Here is a 24309-nt window from a genome sequence, read left to right as displayed (position 1 = left end):
TCATTGCATAATGCTTCTCTTTCGAAAAGCTCTTCCTCCATTACATCCATTCGTAAAATTGAACAGAAGATTTCACAGAAACAAGGTCCCATTACTCAATTAGTTTACTTGTCTGCATCAATTATGGACATTTAACATTCAATTTCTATTGCATAAAAACCCTTATAATATAGTTAGTTTGATCAAACTCAAATTTAAGACTCAGAAAAAAAAAAGAGTAGAAGAAGCCAAAGACTTTGTTAGAAACTTGAGAAAAAAAGATACATTCATACTTAGCAAAACATACAATTCAAAGGATAATAACAAAATAATTGTCAGACTTCTTACAAACCCTAAATCTAAATCGGCCAAAAGGGAATGGGAAGATCAAAGATGTTAGACCCTCCTTGTACCCCAAGTGAAGCCGAACTCGTCGATGGGTCAAAGGTAGAAACAGAGTCAGGGATTTGGCAGAAGCTACCGTTGTCATGGTTATAGAGAAAGACTGAAACTTTGCTCTGATGTTGTTGAGTCAATGAAGGTGTCGATAGGTATTGCTCTGTTTTTGACACACCACCGCTCATCAATGTTGTGAAGAAGCCGGCGGAAGACACCACAGGGTTCTGATCGGGTTCCGTCTGGTTCTGTAACCGAAGAATCTTATCTTGTAACACCCGTATAGAACTCTCTAACGAAGCCTCCATCTCCAAGACGTTCTCAGAGAATTTGTTGTCCATGATATCAAAAGATGACTTCTTGTCTTTGAGGGTCTTCTTATTCAGAAAGAAAGAAAGGTTTGTGCTTTTCTTGCGTCTCTCTCTATCGTTGAGTTTGCTGAATCTCTCCGCCATGTCTCGAACCTTGGATTGATCTTCCGGCCATGTCCTGACGAGTTCTCCGTCACGGTTGTAGTATATAACACAGACTTCGACATCACAAAGGATGGAAAGCTCAGAGGCTTTCTTAAACATGGTCTGTTCTCTCAAAGCAAGATTTGTTGTCTTAGGTTGTTTCTTGAAACATCTTCGGTTTCTCACCGAGAACAATTTCGTTGTTTTGTCCTTCGTCAACATTGTAGAACTAGAAGAAGCTTTGTTTACAGAGAGAAAAAGAAGAAGCTTTTTGTTTTTGACAAAGAGAGAATAAAAAAAAACTCTTTGAGAATTAGGGTAAAACACAACACGGTTCAGGTTATTATATAGAATTCGATTTCTATATCTTTACTTAATTATAATTTCAATAGAATTAGATTTTCATATCTGAGGTTTAATTTCCTTTTTGTTTTTTGAAGGGTATCTTCTCTTCGTTAAATGATATGATATGATAATAAGCGTTTATTAATCTAACCGTTGTAATTGTAATTTTCTTTTTCTCGTTTGTTTCTATTTTACTATATCAATCTAAACCGTTGTAGTATACGCACAGAATTATTATTTTTAAAATTTAATATGATAGAAGTTTTAGTAATCTTTTCGATATAATTTAGTTGTATATTATCAATTTATTTTTAGTAATTTTAACAATATAATATGATATTATAATATCATTTTAGATGTTAATACTAAAAGTAACATTAATTTGTTAAAAGTAATATATTGGTAAGTACTTTACAATATAATTTGGTTGATTTTTTCTATTTTTTATGTTACTCCTGAAAGTAAATGTAGTTATATGTAAAAAAAATATATAAATATAATTTTTATAATCATGTAAAACTAAACTAAAAGTATAAAAAAAAAATTTGAAGATACCCTTTATAAGATGTTAAAATGAGAAATAGGGCATTTTGTATTAGATAAAACAGGAAAAATAAGAGACCCCATAAAATAACGAGAATATTTGTGTGATTGCTTAAATAGTAACAACTAATGAAAATGCTACAATAATTATTTGAAGTAAAGGAACTAATTATTCCGGTTTGTTTTTTTTTTGGAATTCTCGTTTAGTTTGACAGTTAAATTAAATAAAAGGAAAGGAGATGATTTAAAAAAATATACATAAAAAAGGAGATAATGTAGAAATCTCTTATCCTTTGTCGGCACCATTCTTAGCCTCCAAATTGCGATGTGAGCCACCGCCTCCCAGACCATCCTCTCTATTTCACCACCGTTCTTTCGCCATACCTCTTTTGTGTATATGGAATACATGAGCTGCACATATAATCGACAAACCTTTGCAAACAATACCAAATGAGCCTCAAAACCTCAAATTTGACAACGGAGTAATTGAGTTGAGGAATATCAGACTCCTATTGTATTTGCGACTCTCCTCCACGTGATGGGTATATCTTCTTCCATATTCAACTCTTCTCTGTTTCCTTCAATTTGTATAGTTATCAATTATTCTGATCTATGACTGTTCTCTGTAATCTCAATTCTATTGTATACTCCATTTGGTTTATTAGATGACAACCGATTTGACAAATTTTATTCACCTATTCATTCTCTGATTACAGCTGAGATTTTCTTCGGTTTCTTTACTTACCTTCTGTTTGGGATCAAAATCTTTTAGTCAATTTGTTTTATTGCTAAGTCTATCTATTTCTTGTTTTTAGTTATGTGAATTTTTGACAAATTGTGAACCAAAAGTATGACAAAATGGTTCAATTTTCTCTTGTCCTTCTTATATCTCTTTTTATAAAAGATTACTGGCTATTGGGATTGAAACTTAAACATTTCAGTGGATGCAGTTGATATTGGAATAGACATGCCATTGACATTATTGCAGCTTTGTTCCATCTCTAAGGTACTTATCGTTGCTTTATTTAACTTTTATAAAAGTAGCAAATAATTTAGAGTAAGAGTCATATTTTAGGAAATGTGAAACATTAAACAGAAACAAATAAAACATAGCAACTGTGTTCTTGAAATAGAAAATAGGATTGCATCGATATATTATTCTACTTATTGAAGGACATCTAGAGCAGAAAATGCATCTCTAAACGTAGGATACAAAATGCCATCAACAGTACGTAAATCTTGAAAACTCGTTGCACCTCTTCTATGTGTTAAAAGGATTCTCATGTAAAACTGCTCACCAATAGCTGTTGAACTAAATTGCATCTGAGTAATACCTGAAATTCTTTTACGCCTGGTCCACGTTTTAGTAATTCTGTTCCAAACAAAGTGTTTAGGAAACTCAATGTAAGTCAGCTGTTTTGCTTATGTGTTGTGTGTGTTCATGTTCATCCACTCCAAAAGTTGAGAACCATGAGAGTTATAGAGAGACATCTTGGAACTGAAAAAAAAAGATTATAATTAATAAACTGTGTTAAGCAAAGATAACAGAATATAATAAAAAAGGAGAAACTAATTGATTCAATAACTTGAACAGATGTTATGAAGCGGGTGAATATCTTACCCAGAGAAGTGAAAGAAGGAGAAGAAATGAAGAATGATGAGAAGATTTAAGAATACTGTAAGTACAACTAACCTGGAGTTATATAGGAGAATAAATCTGTCCATGATCTTTGTTTGTACGTAGTGGTGTTAGTGTCATAATATTACGGGATTTTGGTTATAGGTTTTTTTTGTTTTTGGTTTCTTAATTAAATTTTTATCTCAAAAATCCCACAATTGAATTAGCAAGGCGTTAAAAACGCGGCACATAACAAAGAGTTTTGGGCATGTATTAAATTAAACACCTTCTTTGATGTGACTAAAACATGATCATTACATCATTAATATTAAATAAAATTTTGAAAAATATATACATTTGACACTAAAGAGTACGACATTCAGTATGATCTTACTTTTCATGAAACTGGAATTTCAAATTTGAGTTGTTTTAACATTGCAAAAGCTAAAATACAATAAGATCCTTTTATCTTATAAAGCACAAGTCACTGTACCAATAAAATTGTGACATGTCAGCAAAACCAAATAATTTTAAAAAAAAAATATAAAACAAAAAATGATTGTCGATCAAAGAAAGAAAACGAAAACAATTTAACACATATTTTTTAAAAAATAATTAATTAAAGAAACACAATCTAATATTTTGGTTTGTTCGAACTCAACATATATCTTCCCACCTTCCCACCTTTCTCTACGGTTTTCTTTTTTTTCATATCATAACTAATCTCATCTCCTATATAATAAAAGTTAAATCAGTTGTAGAAGCATCGGTTGGGCATCAACTATCAGAGACGGGAATGTCTCCATTGAATTCCTAAACTCAATCAAATGTTCGGGATTGCCAAACCATGTCCTCAAGTTGAAGATAGGAGTTCTGATTATGCTCTTAAAAAACATTGACCAAAAAAATGGATTGTGTAATGGGACCAGATTGCAGATAACAAAGTTGGGAGAACATGTCATTGAAGCAAGAGTTATCGGCCTAAACGACGACGGTGACAATGATGAAGAGAGAGTTAATATCCCATGCATGGCACTTACACCTACAGATGTGAAGTTGCCTTTTCGATTTCGCCGTATTCAGTTTCCTATTTCTCCATGCTTTGGAATGACAATAAACAAGAGCCAAGGTCAGAGTTTATCTCACGTTGGGATCTATTTGCCAAGACCGGTGTTTACTCACGGCCAACTGTACGTTGCCATGTCAAGAGTCAAAAGCAGAAGGGGTCTAAAGATCCTAATTGTTGATGAGGATGGGAACAGAGATACAAAAACAACAAATGTTGTTTTTAAGGAGATTTTTCAACAAATCAGATAACGATTACTCATATATAGGTAATACATATTTTTCTACTTATTTATATTATTGTTTTTAATATAACACAAATTATTGGACCTACAAACTTACATTGCTTTACATTTATCTAACTGTAAGTTTCATACTACGTTGGGCATATTCTGTCACAACTAAAATATTCCTTGGTTTCTCCTGGTAGAATATCCATTATATGATTGTTGATCTCCTGAACAACCTCATTGGTAGGACATAAGATAGCCCGACCCTTGAAAAAATTCACATCTTCCAGATTTTCAATCAAAGATGGATATATGGCATTCGTGATTGAATCTATAGGGTCAAGATTATCCAAAAGAAGCATGTCACCTGGAATATCGAGCACAGCTTCACCATGATTTGGTTCTGAAAGCTTTCCATCTCCTAACTTTAGAATCCATTCTGAGAATTCTTTGATGGATTTAGTCTCAGCAGGATCCGAATCAATAGTTAGACGCATGTTTTTTGTCAGACGAAGAACAGAGCAAAATCGCTATAATGATGAAGAGGTTAGAGAAGCTTGAACAATTTGCCATCTACTCCCTTTAGCAATAACTGGTAGCACTTGTCGAAAATCACCACCAAAAACTATTGTTTTCCCACAAAATGGATTATCAGCATTAATAACATTAGCTGCTCTTGCTATATCTCTCATACTTCGATCAAAAGATTCAAAACAATGTTTATGCAACATTGGTGCCTCGTCCCAGATAATCAACGTAGATTCCAATAGCAATCCAGCTAGATCACTATTAGCAGCAATATGACATGTTGAAATTTTGTGTAGCTGTATTGGTATTGCGAACCGTTAATGAGCACTTCTTCCTCCTTCCAATAATAAAGCTGCCATTCCACTCGACGCAACAATGATCACAATTTTTCCTTTCGAACGGATATATGATGACAAAGTCTTCCAAAGAAAAGTCTTTCCCGTACCTCCAAATCCATAAACAAAATATACACCTCCACAATTTGATTCTACTGAAGCCAATATACTATCATACACATTCCTTTGTTCATCTGTTAGACTTGGAAGCATCTTTTGATGGTCTGAAGCAGCCTTGTCTCTGTCGTAATACAACTCTTCTGTAATCAATCTGTTTGCTGAAGATGGGATATTGGTGTTTACAGGAAATGGAAGTGAAGAATAAGTTTTGAGGCTACTTCCGTTGGACTGTAAAAGCTTTTAAATTTCAAGCAAAGCTTGATTTTTTAACTGATATTTGCTCATTTCCAGACATATGAGTTTTCAAAATCAATGTTAGTGATCAATTTTTTTTTTTTTTTTTAATTTATACATGAAGATAAATTTTTCTAACCTGGTTTTTCCTGAATTCTTCTCTGCATATCTAAAATGTCTTCTGCAAGCAAATGCCATGTTTTTAACCAAACATGATTAGGTGATGAGAAACTATCTGAGTTTAGGAGCCTCACAAATAGTTGACGCATGTACTTAGCTGATCCCCATTGGCTGGCTTCTGCGATTCTATCAATATATAATTGGTCATCTTCAAGGAGACCAAGAGCTGCACATGCATCTTGATACATTGGATACAAAATACCATCAAAAGTACGTAAATCCTCAAAGTTGATTGCACCTTTGATCACCGCAAGCAGGATTCTCATGTAAAACTCATCACCAGCAGATGGTGAGATAAAATGCATCCGACCAACAGCTGAATTTCGTTTACGCTTTGTCCATTCTTTTTTTGGTTCGGTTCCAAACAAAGTGTTTAGGAAATTCAATGTAAGTTAGTTGTTGTGCTTCCGTGTTGTGTTGGTTCATTTTCATCCACTCTAAAAGTTGTGATGTATGATTCCCCAGACGGTTCAAAACATCATCAACATCATCATTATCCTCCATTGTTACATTTTGCTCCCCTTCTAAATGAAATGACAATCTTTGCACAGTTGTGCTGCTGTGATGAAGGTCAAAACCCCACATTCTCCATGTTGCTTCAAGAGGCGATACATACCTTTTAAAGAGAACATATAATTAAGACTTATGTTAGTGATTTAGGCTAACTAAAAAAAGACGTAGCTAAAAAAATAGTAAGGTTAAACAAATTACCTGCAATCATAGTATTCCTTTATTTCGTCTATAACCTTTACGGTACCTTCCACGTCATTTGTTGTGGTCACTGACTCAATTGATGCTGCTGTAACCCTGTCGTTACCTTAGTTTATATATTTGAATAAATATTTGATTGCTCTGGTCTGGTTGCACCATTCTACATTTATATGCGCATGGTACTTTAGAAGCAGATAAGGGTTGTAAGGAATTACAAACCGATTATCTATGAAAATTCCATTTTTTCCACAGTTCGCCCATCTTCTCTTCTCCTGTACACTGGGTAACCATCCTTGTTGATATATGTCTCTTTGCAGAATTCTTTTGGGAATTTTTTGGTGCATTTTCTTTTTTCCATGCACGGTGAACGTGGGTTTACTAACCCACATGGACCATGAATCATTAGTTCTTTAACTATTCCATGAAGGACAGGGTTAGTAGCTTCATCAGGGATTTCAGCATATATGACTTCGTCGATATCCTTTGTAGTAGCCAGTTTTGACCCACGCTTTAGCCACAACAAAATATGAGCATGAGGGAGACCTCTTTTTTGAAATTCGATTGTATATATCACTGTTTTTAAAAAATAGAAAAGGAGATGGATGAGGAAAAACATAAATATGTGAACATAATCAGTTAAAAACTTAAGAATTATATGTAGGTAACCTGCGATTGATGGACCAAAAAGGTTTTTGTTATGAATGTCAAAGATGAGATTATCTAACTTCATCTTGAATATTCGGGAGATCACGTCAGCCCTGTCTTCTGTTTTTAGGGCCCTTGCTTGTAGGTGTCTTGTAATCTCTGGCCATTTAGGATTGCAAGTGAATGTAATGAACAAACTCGGGTAGCCAATGTTTTGACAAACTGCCATTGCGTCCCTGTATTTTTCTTGCATATATCGTTGACCTCCCACAAAAGTTGATGGTAAGAGAATTCGCTTTCCACACTTATCAGCATCTTGATTTCCACTTGCTGCAGAAGTTGCAACATTGTTGTACTTACCTGCCCACAATAACTTTTGGTTTAGTCTAAGATATCCTATTCTTTCAGCTTCGATCATTGTAAATCCATCAACCAAAAACTGCTGAAAGAGTTTCCCAGAATGCAGAAGAGGATTAAACTGACCATGACGCTCAATGATTTTATAAGCAAAAAACTCTCGCATGCTTAGTCGAAACCGTGGATTTCTCGATGTTGTGGTCGCCTTCTTAAGATGCAGATCAATATGATAACCGTCTTCTCCATATGGAAATAAAAGAGGATACTGTAAAGGAAGGTATGCAGGGTGAAGCTCACTTATCCTTGCCAATTGCTTACTCTTTGTTTCCACAACAATATCTCTACCATCCAATTCAGTGTCAAAATCTCCAACAAATAATGCAGCAACTTCAGAACTTGTTGGGAGCGTATATGTCTTGTCATGAACTTCACGCCCAGAAATCAATACAATCTTAACATCTGATGTTTCTAATGAATCACCGAAACGATCCCTTGCAGTTCGGAGTATCTTAATGTATGGATTGCACTCATCTAGCATAGATTTAATTGCTTCGACAATATCAGCTCTTAGTGTTCTGGATTCTGTCGTAGGTGTTCTTCGTTTAGAACTACACAATTATAGAAAGTGGATAGTTGATTCAAAACATTAGTACTTGTCGTGAAAATTCAAAGTCAAATAAGATTCATAATATAGATCCACTTTTAAGATTTAGTTAGCATTATTACCTGAAAGCTGCTGTTCTGTTGCTTATTTCATTTTCAGTATCAAATATATACAACTGTGCAAATGCAGGAGGAGTGCCTTCAGTAGGTAGCAATGTTTATTAATCTAACCGTTGTAATTGTAATTTTCCTTTTCTCGTTTGTTTCTATTTTACTATATCAATCTAAACCGTTGTAGTGTATATATATATATATATATATATATATATATATCAGTCTCTATATATAATTGATCAGAGAAAACAAAAGAAACCCTAAATCGCTCTCCATCATTAGCTCTCTCGATTGTCATCTCACATTAATCAGCGATGAAACTCTTCTCTCTCTTTTGTGTTCAAATTCACTAACACTTCTGTCTTTGCAGGCTTTATTTGATTGATTAATCTCTTTTGTCTATCAGCGACGAAACTAAACTCTTGTCTCTGTGTTGGAATTGACTTACGCTTCTTTCTTTGCGGGCTTTATTTGATTAGTCTCTCATCGACGAAACTAAACTCTTCTCTCTTTGTGTTCTAATTGACTAACGCTTCTTTATCTGCATGCTTTATTTGGTTATCTCCCATCGACGAAACTCAACTTTTCTCTTTGTGTTCGAGTTGACTAACGCTTCTTTCTCTGCAGGCTTTGTTTGATTAGTCTCTCATCGACGAAACTCAACTCAACTCTTCTCTTTGTGTTCGAATTGACTAACGCTTCTGTCTTTGCAGGCTTTGTTTGATTACGTCTCTAATTTCGTTTCTTTTGAGTGTGTTTGGTAATGACGAATATAACAGGTTGGTGTTCAACTCAAGAGCACTTTCTCCCCAGGAAGCGATCCAAGGGAAATTTTGATAGGTTTATACCAAATAGGTCTGCGATGGACTTTGACTACGCTCATTACGCTCTAACTGAAGGAAGAAAACTTAAGGCTGAAGTAACTTCACCATCAAGAAAAGCCTACATAGAACGATTAGCTGAAACGATGAATATGACCGGATTCTCGCTTTCAGAGACAAACCTCAAGCTCTGCTTTCTAGTAGTATTCACTCTGCTTCTTCTGATCCTCACCAACAAGAACCTAGATCCGTAAAGCCTTGTAGATACATTCGTCAGACTAGTGAGAGAACCTTAGACCTACCTGACTTAGCCGATGACTTCTACCTTAACTTGTTGGACTGGAGCAGTGCTAATGTTCTAGTCGTGGCTTTGGGAGACATTGTTTACTTGCAGAATGCATCCACTGATCTTACATCTGAGCTTGTGACCGTTGATGAAGAGGAGGCACCTGTCACAAGTGTTAAGTGAACGCAAGATGGTAAATCTCTTGCAGTTGGTCTTCACAACTCTCAAGTGCAGCTGTGGGATTCTTCTGATCGTAGACTGATAAGAACATTGAAAGGGGGTCACCAGTCAAGAGTAGGATCATTGGCATGGAACAATCACATTCTAACAACTGGAGGAATGGACGGACGGGTCATCAACAATGATGTGCGGATGAGATCACCCATTGTGGCAACTTACGTGGGTCACACTGATGAGGTTTGTGGTCTCAAGTGGTCAGGATCAGGACAGCAACTAGCAAGTGGGGGTAACGACAATGTGGTACACGTATGGGATCGTTCCTTGTCCTCCTCCTCCTCCAACTCAACTAGGCAATGGCTGCATAGGTTTGAGGAACATAGAGCTGCTGTGAAAGCTCTCGCGTGGTGCCCTTTCCAATCGAGTTTGCTTGCAACTGGTGGTGGTGGCAGAGATCCGACGATTAAGTTCTGGAATACACTCACTGGGGCTTGCTTGAATTCAGTTGACACCGGCTCTCAAGTTTCTTCACTGCTATGGAGCAAAAACGAAAGAGAATTGCTTAGCTCACATGGGTATACACAGAATCAGCTTACACTTTGGAAGTACCCATCGATGGTGAAAATGGCTGAACTCACTGGTCATACATCAAGAGTTCTTTATATGGCACCCATCCGTGGCTTCAGTAGCAGCAGACGAGACTCTCAGGATTTGGAATGTTTTTGGAGTACCAGGGACCGTCAAGAAAGCTGTTCCAAAGGTAGCTCCAGAGCCATTTTCTCATCTTAATCATATTCGTTGAAATTGTGAAGACTCTTTTTGACACTTGACATCAAACAATGAGGCACGGATTATGAGTATTAGTTAGTGTTGTTGTCAATTATTATAGGCAGTGTGTTATTAGATCTCCAAATATAGCCTTAGTTTTGTCTCTTTTTTTTTTTGGACAATTCACATAAAGTTTTGACTAAAATCTATATAAGAAAAGTAAACATGATGTGTTGACATTTGGGACCTCGTCCACTCTTTGAGCTCTCTCACACTCTCTTATGCTCTGTTTCTATCCTCTGTTTTAACAGAAGAATGTTCCACTCTCTTGTGTTTGTGTTTGTTTCGTGTTTTTTGATAAAACACAAAACGTTTTAAAAAAAGACAAACTTTAAAGACCAAAAATTTGGAGTCCCTAAAAGAAACCAAGAGATTCTTCTTCTTATCGGTAAGCGTTGTTTGTTCTTTTACTTTTCGTACTCTTCTTCCGATCTAGATTGTATACGAGCCGTCGGTTTGCTTTTTAATGTGATTTCATTTTTATTTGCAAGAGAAACGCTCCAAAGGTTCAACCTTTTTGGTTTCTTTCTATGATGTAAGGAAGGTCTCTCAATCTCCAGATTCAGATATGAAACGAGAGATTCCAGGTAAGCGTTCGTTTGTTTCTCTTACTCTTCATCCGATCTAGATTGTATCCGAGCCGTCGGGTTGCTGTTTTTTTTAATGTGGTTTCCTTTTTATTTGTTAGGTGAACTCTACAAAGGTTCAACCTTCCCTGTGTAGATCCGAGCCGAGATAGAAAAGTAAGCCATTTTCATTTTTCTTACACCTGTTGGATCGAGATCTGTTTTGTTTCTGTGTTCCAAATGGATCCGTTCCAAATACGGTGTTTGGTTGTCTATCTACACCTGAATGAAATGGTTTTCTATGTGATGTAAAACAGATTGCTTTCAGAATGAAATGTAAAACAGAATGACTTAAAATCGAAATTAATGTTATTTTTTCTATAGTCTTGTCAATCTGCCCGTTTGTAATTCTGTTACTGTATTTTTATGTTCTATCTACACCTGCCATTAGCGTTAAATGTTGACGAGATTCTTTATAGTTAAAACAGAGCGGTTCAGTTGCTGTTAAGCCCCTTGCTAAGGTAAGCCTTTTACTTATCAGATTAAAAAATATAAGTACATAGACAAAACAATTTTACGAAACATAAACTTAGAAATATATTTTAGTTGAAGACCAGAAGATTTAAGAGAGAAATCTAAGGACATACAACTATAATATATCTTTGAATGTTCAAAGCCAAAGAGATTGTGATGAGTCGTGCATTGGACTCATCTTCATCACTAAAGGCTTCCAACTACAGTTTGAAAGTAAAAAAAAACACACACATTACAAACCAAACCAATGCAAAAACTTTAAATCATGACTATCATAAAATATAATCCTTTGAAAGAAGCTAATAAATATTGACAAGACTTTGATACAAAAAAAATATATATATTGACATAGCTTTGTATATGATTTCTTCAAATAGTCATCGATTTATTAATCTGTTAATCATCATACTACAAGACATCATTTAAAAAAAACTTCATAATAAAAAATAAAATAAAATACCATGAGAAATGATGGGAAAAGAAAGACATATAATCGTTTTTTCATTATTAGTCATGTGAGCATTAGATCTTATTTAATACACTAAACATTTTATGAAGTTTTTAAAGAATTCTATTGACACATTATTCTGAGTAAACACATTCATGGCAATAAATACAATTATAAAGCATATTAATTGTAATTAATTTTGTGATATGCATTATTGCAACATGAACAGTTTGAACAAAAGAAAATGTCCACCTATAATGTCTTCGAGGTAATTGATTGAGTTAAGTAAATGTAACCTAAAGAAACTGAATAAATAAAATGTCTCAAATTAAAAAATGTGTGTAGACAATTTAGTTTTAGATTAGCAATAATGTGTCTTTGATTTCATTAAAATTGAAAAAAAAAATGACACATTAAAAAAATAGAGTGGTGCCAAATGACAATTTATCAGAAATCTAGTTTATTATAGTTTGATATATAGTACATATTGACATGTGAAACCGATAAAAATAGTTAATTAATAAAATTACGGTTGTGATAAAAAAATTAGTAAAGAATATATTTTGAATATTGCTATGAAATAACACTAGATAATACAAATCCAAAATAATTAAATATTTGGTAGAGGAAGATAAAAGAAATTAACATTTTTCTAAATAAATAAATGTAAATTTAAAGGATCAAACTTGAAATTAATGTCAAGTACACATGTCGCAAAAATAGAACGCTAAATGTCGTATCGATAGGCAAAATTAGAAAAAACCTTGTGATATTATATAAGATATTAATTGAAGTATCACGTCCATATTGTGATTATACAAAAGAACAAATATTCCATTCATATAAAACCATCTTTAACAGCGGACCTATAAGTTATTTTCTAACGGAATCATAATCAATTGAAAAATCACATTCATATAGGGATTATACAAAAAGAACAAGTATCGCATTCACATAGAAGTAGAACCATCGTCCATATAGTGTGTCATTAGACCTCGTGTTGTTATCCTTCTTTTCTTTGGTTTGTGATATATCATCGTTTTTACGGTTTTTAACCATGATATAAGTGTGGTTTTTGAGTCTTTTGATTTGTTTTCTAGGTTGTTTTTGTGTTATTACAAGTTTTCTAGGATTTTGGCACGGATGGAGCGAAATGGAGCAATTTGGACATTTTGGAGCATTTAACCCGGAGGAAACGAATTTGGAATCGAAACAGAGCGATGGTGTCGATCGACACCGCCTTGGTGTCGGTCGACACCTTGTTTTATCTAACGAGAGAGAGCAAGAATTGGAAGTTTTACAATTTTACCCGAAGTTTTCCACAATTGCATCATAAGTCCCTGGACGTGTTTTAGGATGTATATATTTTATTTTTGGGTTTTAGAAACCTACAAGTTATTTTCTAGCAGTTTTTGAGAGAGAGATTATTGAGAGCTTTTGAGAGAGACGTATCTGAATTCTTTGTAGAGAGAAGATTTCTAAACTCCCTCTTTTTACTATTCAATAATCTATTGCATGTTATTCAGAATTATGATTTATTCTTCATTAAACATGTCTGAGTAATTTGCTTGTTAGGTTTAGGGTTTTTCATAGAGTTTTTATGATTTATTAGATCTGAGATTTTTAGGGTTCTTAATCTTTTATGATCTTCATCTTTGGTTGTTCTTCACAATAATTCTTGATTGATCACCTAGAATTGTTATCATAGGGAAATAAATTGATATGAAAATATAATTGTTTTCCTAATTAAACCATTGATGAGCAAAAAAATTTTATTACAAAGAGATTTGAATTAATAATTTTGTGAACTTATCTAAACTTGTTCTTAAAGCTGATTTTTAACTTAGAACTTTACAAAGAGATTTGGATTTGCTGGTTTTAAATCTAGATAATAATTGCAGTGAGAACTGATTTATTTTACCAAAAGTTTAGAGTTCTAGATCTGGTTTTTAATTGTTTGAACCTTAATTAATTTACTGATTTAATATTTCATAATTTCCTGAAAAATTTCCTAGGCTTAATCCTTTGATTTTCTGATTTCACAAATCTAAAAATACCCTTGGTACTTTATTGACGATCTCACAAAGATGCAATCTTAGTTAATTTTAATTTACTGATTCATCTTTTACAGAATCGATTCCCTACGAGAATATATGGATTTCAGTATGTCTGGAAGCACAGGAGAACATTCTTTTGCTGATATTATTACCAGTATTCGATATTGGGTCATTCATAGCATTACTATACCTTCCCTATTCATTGCGGGCTGGTTATTCGTCAGCACCGGTTTAGCTTACGATGTGTTCGGGAGACCTCGTCCAAACGAGTATTTTACAGAGAGCCTTGTCACTTTTATTTGAATATTTGCATTGCTTTTTCAATAATTAAATTAACTTGTTTAACGTAATAACAAAACTCTATAATCCATTGTGTTTGATTTTGAGTCTCTATGGAATTTGACCCCTAAGTACTACAGTGATCTCTTGTTTGAGAGAGTAGCTCCAGGATTAATTTGAACTTATCAGTTTGACCAAGAATATATAATTTATCTCCACTTTCCAGTGACAATTGCATTTCAAAATTGAACCAATCATGTTCTATATAAAAATCAAGGCGGCTTTGTTTCCCCGTGTAAAGCGCCATAGATATAATGATTTCTAAACGATCAAAAGGAGATAAATAAGACTTTTTTTTACAAAGAAGAGGTCAACTGAATGGTTCTTGACTCATGAGATTGGAAATATAGGGACCTTCTTATGTGGTTCCTATCATGGGTGCATTGTCACATAAACTAACAATCATTTTTAATGACAAAAAAAGCTTTATTAAAAAACATACAAGTTGTCATAATCAGAGCAACCCATTATTATGTTCCAAATCATTCAAAGTTCAAACAATGTGAGCCTAAAATAACTCAACTTCATTGTATATATAAACCCTTCTTCCACATGAGCCTCTTCAAGTAAACTACATTACATTTCATCTCTCTAACAAAACCGAATATGACGAAAATATCGATCATTGTGGCAATATATCTAATGCTTGCTCTCAACATTGCTGCTGAAACTAAGGTACGCAGTATATGTTTTTTTTTTCCTTTTGGTCTACTTAGCTTATACACGAGTTTTAGTTTTTGCAAGAAGCTAAGATTAACATACTTTGTTTGATGATTCAATAGGTTCACATAGTGTATCTCGGTGAAAGGCAGCACGATCATCCTGACTCAGTCACCGAGTCTCATCATCAGATGCTTTGGTCAATCCTCGGAAGGTAATAACTACTTAAAAAACTTGTATTATCAACTTTGACCAAAGCATATCCACACTGGTTGTTATACTCATTTTTGTTATGCCACATCACATATCACAGCAAAGAAGCTGCACATGATTCAATGGTGTATAGTTATCGCCATGGTTTTTCCGCTTTCGCAGCCAAACTAACCGATTCCCAAGTGATTCAACTCTCAGGTACTTATAAACACACAAAGATTGATATTTTTGATTAGGAGTTCTTGTTTTATTTTTACTTTTTTAGCCATGGCTAAATGCAACTCTTTATATTTTATGATATAAACAGAGTTACCTGAAGTTGTTCATGTCATACGCGATAGATTCTACGAACTACAAACAACTAGGACTTGGGATTACTTGAAACATACTACAAGACATCCAAAGAATCTTCTAAACCAAACTAACATGGGAGACAAAGTCATCATCGGCGTCGTTGACTCCGGTATAAACTCAACTCTTGCCTCTTAAACCGAAATCTTATAAAGTTTCACATTTAATTAAACCGCGATTGGTTTTATATTTATATCAGGGATATGGCCAGAGTCTGAATCATTCAGTGACAAAGGTCTTGGACCAATACCAAAACGTTGGAAAGGAAGCTGTGACTCAAAACAGAGCTTTAACGGCTCAACCGTTTGTAACAGAAAACTGATTGGCGCCAAATACTTCATCAGTGGCTTAATCAATGGCGCCGACGAAAGCAACTGGAACACTACAGAGAATCCAGAATACATATCTCCAAGAGACTTCAATGGTCACGGGACACACGTGGCTGCAACCGCTGCTGGCTCATTTGTCTCTGACGCGAGCTACTTAGCTCTCGGGAGAGGAACAGCTAGAGGTGGTGCTCCACGGGCACGCGTAGCAATGTACAAGGCTTGTTGGCACTTAGCCTCTATAGGAACAGCAACTTGTTCAGCTGCAGATATGTTGAAAGCAATAGACGAAGCGATTCACGACGGTGTCGACGTTTTGTCAATCTCGACGTCGTTCCCAATTCCTCTGTTTCCGGAAGTGGACGCTCAGGACGCTATGGCGGTTGGAGCGTTTCATGCGGTTGCCAAGGGAATCCCCGTTGTATGTTCAGGTGGTAACGCCGGTCCTGCTTCTCAAACCGTTACCAACACGGCTCCTTGGATCATTACCGTTGCTGCAACCACTCAAGATCGGTCTTTTCCAACACTAATCACACTTGGCAACAACATTACGATTGTGGTAAGTTCCAAAAAAACAAAACAGAGGAAAAAATATCACTTCTTGCACAAACTCTGTTTTTAACATTTCAAATTTTAGGGTCAAGCATTGTATCAAGGTCCAGACATGGATTTCACCGGTTTGGTTTACCCTGAAGGTCCAGGAGCAAGCAACGAGACATTTTCAGGGTAATTTTCAAACTCTCTAATCTTTTTTTTCTTTCTAGTCTGTCATCTCAATCATTTTCTCTTACTTGCAGAGTCTGTGAAGATCTTGCTAAAAACCCAGCTCGTATAATAAAAGAAAAGATTGTCTTGTGTTTCACGAAATCTACGGATTATGGTACCGTGATCCAGGCTGCATCAGATGTATTCAACCTTGATGGCTACGGCGTTATAGTTGCAAGAAATCCAGGCTATCAGCTTAATCCATGCGACGGTTTCCCCTGTCTCGCTGTTGATTACGAACTAGGAACTGATATACTCTTCTACATACGTTCCACTAGGTATTTAACAGACCCCATTACATATTAGTTAGTACTTGTAACCAATACCTAGATATTGATTTGGTATATCAAATGGTTTGTTTTGCAGATCACCAGTCGCCAAGATTCAACCTACAAGAACATTGGTTGGACTCCCTGTTGCTACAAAGGTCGCGACTTTCTCATCTAGAGGACCTAGTTCGATCTCTCCTGCAATTCTCAAGGTATTCCAAGCTTAGCTACTAAATTCTCTGTTTTGATAAGTCTCAGAACTTTAAACCCTAAAATTTACAAGTTTCATGTAGTTACTTTTGACTGAAGTTTCATCGTTTCTTTTGATTGTTTTTTTTATACACAGCCTGATATTGCAGCACCTGGAGTGAACATACTCGCAGCTACTTCTCCAAACGATACATTCTACGACAGAGGATTCTCCATGAAATCAGGAACATCAATGTCGACTCCTGTTGTTGCAGGAATTGTAGCACTTCTTAAGTCTTTGCACCCTCATTGGTCTCCAGCCGCCATTAGATCCGCTATTGTTACTACAGCTTGGAGAACAGATCCATCCGGTGAACCTATTTTTGCAGACGGGTCAAACCGCAAATTAGCTGATCCATTTGACTATGGAGGAGGCGTTGTGAACTCAGAGAAAGCCGCAAAACCCGGTCTTGTCTACGATATGGGAGTTAACGATTATGTTCTCTACTTGTGCTCTGTTGGTTACACGGATTCATCCATTACTAGACTCGTCCGCAAGAAGACGGTTTGTGGAAACCCCAAACCTTCTGTTCTTGATCTTAACTTGCCTTCAATCACTATCCCAAACCTTGCAAAAGAAGTTACTATCACTAGAACCGTTACCAATGTTGGACCAGTAGGATCGGTTTATAAGGCTGTTATTGAGGCTCCGATGGGTGTTAACGTGACCGTGACACCAAGCACATTAGTGTTCAATGCTAAGACCAGGAAGCTCTCGTTCAAGGTCCGCGTGGTAACGAACCATAGAGTAAACACTGGATACTATTTTGGGAGCTTGACTTGGACTGACTCTGTTCATAATGCGGTTATTCCTTTGTCTGTGAGAACTCAGATCTTGCAGCGTTATTACGACGAGAACTGATTAGATCTTTGTGTGATTATAATAACTTCAGATTCTGCATTTTTTTATTTATTTTTATTTCTTATTTAGTGTATCATTGTGTTCATGATTGATTAATAAAACGATATATTCTTACCATTTCTACTAAAAGCTTATTCTTAGTTTCTTGCGGAAGAAGATAGGGCCATAGAGGAAATTTAATGTCCTCAGATAAATTTTGATTAATAACGCTTTATTCGTACAAACACATAAAGTTCTAAGAATCATCAGTTCTCATCATAGTAGTTTTGAAGGATCTGAGTTCTGACAGATACAGGGATTATCACATTATGTACAGAGTCAGTCCAAGTCAAACTACTAATACCCAGTGTTGATTTTGTGTGTGGTCGAGACTCTAACCGTGAAGGAGACACTTTTAAATTTCGAGTTAAACACTAGTATCTCCGGCGTCACAACCACTATCACCCCGAGCGGAGGCTCGACCACGACTTTATAGACCGAGTCGACTGGTCCAACGTTAGTGACGGTTCTAGTGAGAGTGACTTCGTCTTTGAGATTTGGGATGGTGATCGAAGGTAAGTTGACGTCAAGAACGGAAGGTTTGGGGTTTGAACAGACTGTTACTTCACCTACAAGCTGAGAGATAGATGAGTCGTTGTAACCGGCTGAGCACAAGTAGAGTTTGTAGTCTTCTGAGCCCATGTCATATATGAGACCAGGTTCTGCAGCTTTCTCAGGGTTCACAAGGCCTCCACCATAATCAAACGGATCAGCTACTTTGCTAAAAGACCCTTCAGCAAAAATCTGCTCTCCGAATGGATCTGTTCGCCAAGCTGCAAAGTAAAGACAACGGTTTCTTGAGTTGGATCTATTGATCGGTTGTTTCTGTAGTTGGAAGAAGATAAGAACCTGTAGTGACAATGGCTGATCTAAAAGCCGCAGGGGACCAATCAGGATGCAGAGCTTTGAGAAGTGCAATAACTCCTGAAATTGCTGGAGTCGCCATAGATGTTCCTGAAAGAATAGCAAATCCACCAGCACTCAATGTGGAGTTGGGAGATGTAGCAGCTAATATCCTTACTCCTGGTGCTGCTATGTCGGGCTGCATCATAAATATTGAGCTTCATAATAATTAAGATATTGCAGAACATCTGATGGGGTCAAAACTTTGAAGACATACTTTTAGAATCACCGGGGACATCGAGTTAGGCCCTCTTGATGAGAAATTTACGACCTTTGTACCAACAGGTTGTCCGAAGAGTGTTCTTGAAGGTTGTATCTTCACAACAGGTGATCTGTAATCTTTTTCTTATGAATATGTGTTTCTTGGAAGGGAAGGAAAAAACTGAAAATGTACTACTCTATGAAGTGAGGATCAGGGTTTATAGTTTCATACCTAGTGGAACGTATGTAAGCAAGTATATCGGTCCCGAGCTCGTAGTCAATGGCGACACATGGGAAATCATCAGGCCAAGCCCTCCGGCTGTCTTCACAAAAGATGCAGCGGTCGGTATAGCAGTGTTGGTTCTTGAAGTTGTGAAACACAGCACAACTTTCCCAGCCATTGTATGGTTAGAGTTGAGATTAAGGGATTCACAGACACTGCAAAGTGTTACAGATTCAGTGAAAACTAAACAGATGTCATACCAAGAAGTCAAGTTCTCGTTACTTACCCGCTGCTGTTACCTGCATCCGCTGGATAAACCAAACTAGTTAAGCCAAGTTTCGGACCTGTGTAGGTTGCTTGACCCTGAAGTAAGATTGGAAATACGCATAGTCAGCGAGTTCCAAGGAAAAAACGGTGATAACAACGGAAACAAAAATGTTTGTAGAACATATAACTCTGCTTTACCAATATCACTTTATTGTTCCCAAGTGTAATAGGTGTGGGAAAGGACCGATCTAGAGTGGTTGCAGCCACTGTTAAGATCCAAGGAGCTATGTTTACCACGGTCTGAGCTTCTGGACCATCGTTACCACCTGCACAAACAACTACAATGCCTTTTGCAACAGCATGAAATAATCCAGTGGCAAACTCATTAAGCATGTCAGTTTCAGGAAGTAGAGGGACTTGACCAACAAGAGAGATTGACAAAACATCAACACCGTCATGCATAGCTTCGTCAATTGCTTTCATGATGTCAGAATTTACACAAGTCACTCCATCTAGCTCTTCCAGATACCAACAAGCCTTGTACATTGCTACACGAGCACGTGGTGCACCACCTCTCAAGGTTCCTCCAGCAAGAGCCTTGTAGCTTACGTTAGGAACAAATGAACCACCCGCAATGGAGGCAACGTGCGTTCCATGGCCGTCAAAGTCTCTAGCGGAAATGTAATCAGGGGGTTTTGTGGAATTGAATCCCTTGTTTTAAGCAAGAAACCCTTTCATAAAGTACTTGGCTCCTATGAGCTTTCTGTTGCAATTTGTTGATCTGAAGTTTTCTCCTGATTCACATCCTCCTTTCCATTTCCTTGGTATTGGTCCAACCCCATTGTCATTAAATGATTCAGACTCTGGCCACACCCCTACAACCTCACAAAGCAATAAGTCAATGAGGTATTAAAATAAAGAAATCAAAAGAAACATAAACAACAATAAATCTAAACTGTGACTAAAATCTATTTATACCTGTGTCAATAACACCAATGATAACTTGGTCACCCATGTTTGTATCATTTTAAGAGATTCTTTGGACTGGCAGCAGAAAGGCCTAAGTAGTCCCATGTTCGTGTTGTCGCGAGTTCATAAAAACCATCCGGTATGACATGAACAACTTCAGGCAAATCTGTTTTCCAGAATAATGTGCATCAGCAATGAAGACATTTAGTCTTAGTTTTGTTTGAATGCTAAGAAGCAAAGAAAAGGTGTGTGACTTAAAGACAACTGCGAGTACTACCAGCGATTTTCTTGGCTTGTGACTTGGTGAGTTTAGCAGCAAAGCCTGAAAAGCCATGTCGGTAACTATACACCATTGAGTCATGTGCATCTTTTTTACTGTGACACAAAATAAAAGTCTTGGTCAAAAAAAGCTTGAGACATAATGCGACCCACAAGAATTGAATAATTGATCATTCATCACTCTGTACCTTCCAAGAAGTGACCACAACATCTGGTGATGAGATTTTGTGACAAACTCAGGATCATGGTGCTGCTTCTCACCAAGATACACTATATGAACCTATTTGATTATGATCACAACACAACCAAAAACTTGGTCATAACCTGTTACACTAGTTTCTCTTTTTTTTTTTGCTATTTGGTAAAAAAGAAAAAATCAAACTTACCTTGCTCTCAGCACCAGCTAGTGCGGCATTCAGAACTATTATCAGACTTAGCACCAAGAGAATGAATGGTACGTAGTTACTCATTCCAGTAAACAGTAGATTTTTATTTTTCTCAATCTACTTAGAAAAATTTGAGGAAGCACCACTGCACCAGCATTTTATATAGAAACATGCTTTAGTTTTTTGTGCGTTTAAAATTTAAAATTGCATCAGCGATGAAACTATTATTAAGCTCAAAGCTTTAGATCATATCATACAAAAATGCTATAAGAAGCCTAAGGGCATGGTGAAACTGAAGGCAAACAACAAAGGCTATGTATGAGAGTACCAGCAAGTTTCTTGGCTTGTGAGTCGGTAAGCTTGGCAGCAAAGCCTGAAAAGCCATGTCGGTAACTGTACACCATCGATTCATGTGCATCCGCTTTACTGTGACACAAGATAAAAGGTAAACAGCTTAAGACATATAATGGAGTTAATTAATAATACTAATCAAGTAGTTAGTTAGCTTTTGTACCTTCCAAGAAGTGACGACAACATCTGGTGATGAGATTCTGTGACAAACTCAGGATCATCATCATGTTGCTTCTCACCAAGATACACTATGAACCTATTTTGATTATCATCATCACAACACAAAAATTGGTCATAACCCCATTAGCTAGATTAGTTATATTTATTTCTTTGCTGTCTCATAAAAAAAGAAGAAGATCATTTTTTTTACCTTGCTTGCATCACTACTAGCTCGAACAAGATTCAAAACTATAATCAAACTTAGCACCAAGACAAGTAATGATCTGTAATTCCTCATTCCCAAAAAGAAAAAAGGAAAAAAATAGTGTTTTCAATTTTTGCAATTAACTTAATTTTGACTTTTTTTATTGAGTAAGTAGCAACCATCAATCAAATTTATAGTAGAAAACATGATTGCTTTAGTTTTCTTCCAGAACAAATTAAAACTATCGTTAAGATTGGAGACCAAAATGAACACGTCTTCTTCAAACGTATTAAAATTATGTCTTTGCGTGGCTAATAATAATGCTCCCAATTCATGGAATTTTCAACGAAACTGAAATAGGAAATGAAAACACGAACCTTAACAAAAAAAAAAGTATTGATTTCAAAGTATCTGCAGTGTTCTACTTAGTATGTTCCATACCAATCTTCTTATACATAAATCGACGTCGCCAAGACATTACAACGGCGGACGGCTGTCTTGACGGAGACTCGGTTTTGTACCCATCGGAGAAGATGATTCGAAGCGGGCCAGAGTATTTTTATTGGGCTTCTTTTTAAAAGATTTAAGGTCCAGTTAAAATTCTTATCGACTCACTATTACTCATTGACTTGTAGTATTATTAATTTGATTTAATTACGAAGATATAACCTTTTTATATAGTTTTACAGTTTAAGATTAAAAAAAATATATATTTTGAATATTATATGGAAAAAAACAAAAAAAAACGTTTCTCATTTGATAAAAAGACATAAGTATTGACAATGCATAAAAGTTAAAAACCGGATTAGAATACTCTTGTGAAATTTTTAGGTAGTTTAGCGGATAAAATTTAAATTTCAAAAAACTTTGATTTAAAAAAAAATATTTTTTATGTAAACATTAGAGATAAAAAATCAAACAAAAAAATTACCTAAAAACTAGTTGAATAAATTAAATTAACTTAACCCAATTTTATCACCCAATAAATTAGTTTACTCAACAAAATCAATTATTTGTGGTTTGATACTTTTTTTTAATTAATTGTGGAAAATGTGAGAAATAAGAATACTAAATTTTGAAATATATAGTACAGAAAAAAAATATTGAAATCATGATCATTCGATTGTTCTTTCGGTTACTGTAAAGATTAAATGAATGTTGTGTCTGTTATTCACGAGTGCCTTGCGGCGTTTATATACAAGACTCGACAATTTTGATGAACCCTAGACGTGCTGACCAAGCTACTATACAAAGTCGGTTATTCAATCTACTACCGAGGTCCAATATACAATACTCAGCCCAATACTCCCCCTCAAGATGGAGCGTGTAGATTACAAACGTCCAATTGCTCCTTAGTACCGATGTGTGCAGTTGTAAGAACGCCACTCTTGATGGCATCACGTACCCGATGACAATTGTTCTCGATATATTTTGTTCTTTCATGAAAAACGGGATTAGCAGCAATATAAAGCGCAAACTTACTGTCACAAAAGAGACGAGAAGGTCCGTTTGGTGGAAAACCCAAATCTTTAAGAAGTTGTCGTAACCACATTATCTCACGTGTGGCAATAGACATTGCACGATACTCTGCTTCACAAGACGATTGCGACACCACTTTTTGTTTCTTAGTCTTCCAAGAGATAGGAGAACCACCAAGGAAAGCAACATAGGTGGTTAAAGAACGACGAGAGAGCGGACATGTACCCCAATCGGCATCACAATAAACTGAGAGTTGCAAGTCGGAACGAGAACTGAGTAAAATACCTTGCCCTGCTGTTCCTTTAAGATATGAGACTACACGTAATGCAGCATCCATATGCCTTTCCCGTGGCTTTTGCATAAATTGTGACAAGATGTGAACAGAATAAGAAAGATCAGGTCGAGTATTGGCAAGATAAATAAGACGACCGACTAGTCTTCGATATGATGCTGGCTCCAGAATGAAAGGACTATTATCCGAAGCTAAGTGATGGTTTTGTTCCATTGGTGTAACAGCAGGCCTTGAACCCAGCAACCATGTTTCACTTACAATATCCAACGCATATTTCCTTTGTGTCAACATAAAACCTTCTTCGTTTCGGGCAATCTCAGTGCCGAGAAAATATTTAAGTTTTCCCA

The 24309-nt window shown here is 35.9% G+C and overlaps 3 protein-coding genes, 2 long non-coding RNA genes and 2 pseudogenes across 9 annotated transcripts; 4 read left to right on the top strand and 3 right to left on the bottom strand.

The window, feature by feature from the left end:
• Positions 1–220: 220 nt before the first annotated feature.
• On the bottom strand, positions 221–1139 carry LOC104741892 (agamous-like MADS-box protein AGL93 pseudogene; annotated as a pseudogene). The gene has a single exon (XR_015579218.1). The product of XR_015579218.1 is annotated as an agamous-like MADS-box protein AGL93 pseudogene (transcript).
• A 724-nt stretch (positions 1140–1863) lies between these two features.
• Positions 1864–4824, top strand: LOC104741891 (uncharacterized). Of its 4 annotated transcripts, none has more exons than XR_015579219.1 (4): positions 1864–2260; positions 2660–2724; positions 3313–3396; positions 4266–4824. It is a non-coding gene; the product is annotated as an uncharacterized LOC104741891 (long non-coding RNA). The 4 variants fall into 4 exon arrangements; XR_760396.3 differs by having other exon boundaries at positions 4092–4824; XR_760395.3 differs by having other exon boundaries at positions 4083–4824.
• Positions 4825–5476: 652 nt separating this feature from the next.
• Positions 5477–8279, bottom strand: LOC147928325 (uncharacterized). Its single transcript, XM_087486091.1, has 6 exons — positions 7406–8279; positions 7123–7312; positions 6740–6835; positions 6496–6644; positions 5988–6371; positions 5477–5772 (listed from the first exon to the last, which is right to left on the bottom strand). Exons 1-6 carry the CDS (start codon positions 8277–8279, stop codon positions 5477–5479), a joined length of 1989 nt encoding a protein of 662 aa, XP_087342217.1.
• An 814-nt stretch (positions 8280–9093) lies between these two features.
• On the top strand, positions 9094–10749 carry LOC147928324 (cell division cycle 20.1, cofactor of APC complex pseudogene; annotated as a pseudogene).
• A 269-nt stretch (positions 10750–11018) lies between these two features.
• Positions 11019–11463, top strand: LOC104741890 (uncharacterized). The gene is made up of 2 exons (XR_015579222.1): positions 11019–11157; positions 11259–11463. It is a non-coding gene; the product is annotated as an uncharacterized LOC104741890 (long non-coding RNA).
• A 3604-nt stretch (positions 11464–15067) lies between these two features.
• On the top strand, positions 15068–18326 carry LOC104741889 (subtilisin-like protease SBT3.2). The gene is made up of 9 exons (XM_010462816.3): positions 15068–15189; positions 15297–15388; positions 15488–15585; positions 15695–15850; positions 15938–16623; positions 16702–16790; positions 16862–17107; positions 17196–17310; positions 17445–18326. Exons 1-9 carry the CDS (start codon positions 15121–15123, stop codon positions 18207–18209), a joined length of 2316 nt encoding a protein of 771 aa, XP_010461118.2. The 5' UTR covers positions 15068–15120; the 3' UTR covers positions 18210–18326.
• Positions 18327–18403: 77 nt separating this feature from the next.
• Positions 18404–22356, bottom strand: LOC104741888 (subtilisin-like protease SBT3.3). The gene is given in 16 exon segments (XM_010462815.3): positions 18404–18548; positions 18550–19021; positions 19098–19290; positions 19369–19483; positions 19585–19657; positions 19660–19790; positions 19862–19938; positions 20041–20717; positions 20821–20869; positions 20871–20977; positions 21089–21186; positions 21279–21370; positions 21477–21621; positions 21805–21902; positions 21991–22083; positions 22198–22356. Coding segments are annotated over 13 exon segments (2262 nt in total). The 5' UTR covers positions 21561–21621; positions 21805–21902; positions 21991–22083; positions 22198–22356; the 3' UTR covers positions 18404–18454.
• Positions 22357–24309: the final 1953 nt, after the last annotated feature.

Source organism: Camelina sativa, chromosome 14 (assembly GCF_030686135.1).
Source record: "Camelina sativa cultivar CO46 ecotype springtype chromosome 14, ASM3068613v1".
Taxonomy (NCBI): Eukaryota; Viridiplantae; Streptophyta; class Magnoliopsida; order Brassicales; family Brassicaceae; genus Camelina; species Camelina sativa.
Note: the sequence above shows the minus strand (reverse complement) of the source record. Positions and strands in the feature narration are given on the sequence as shown.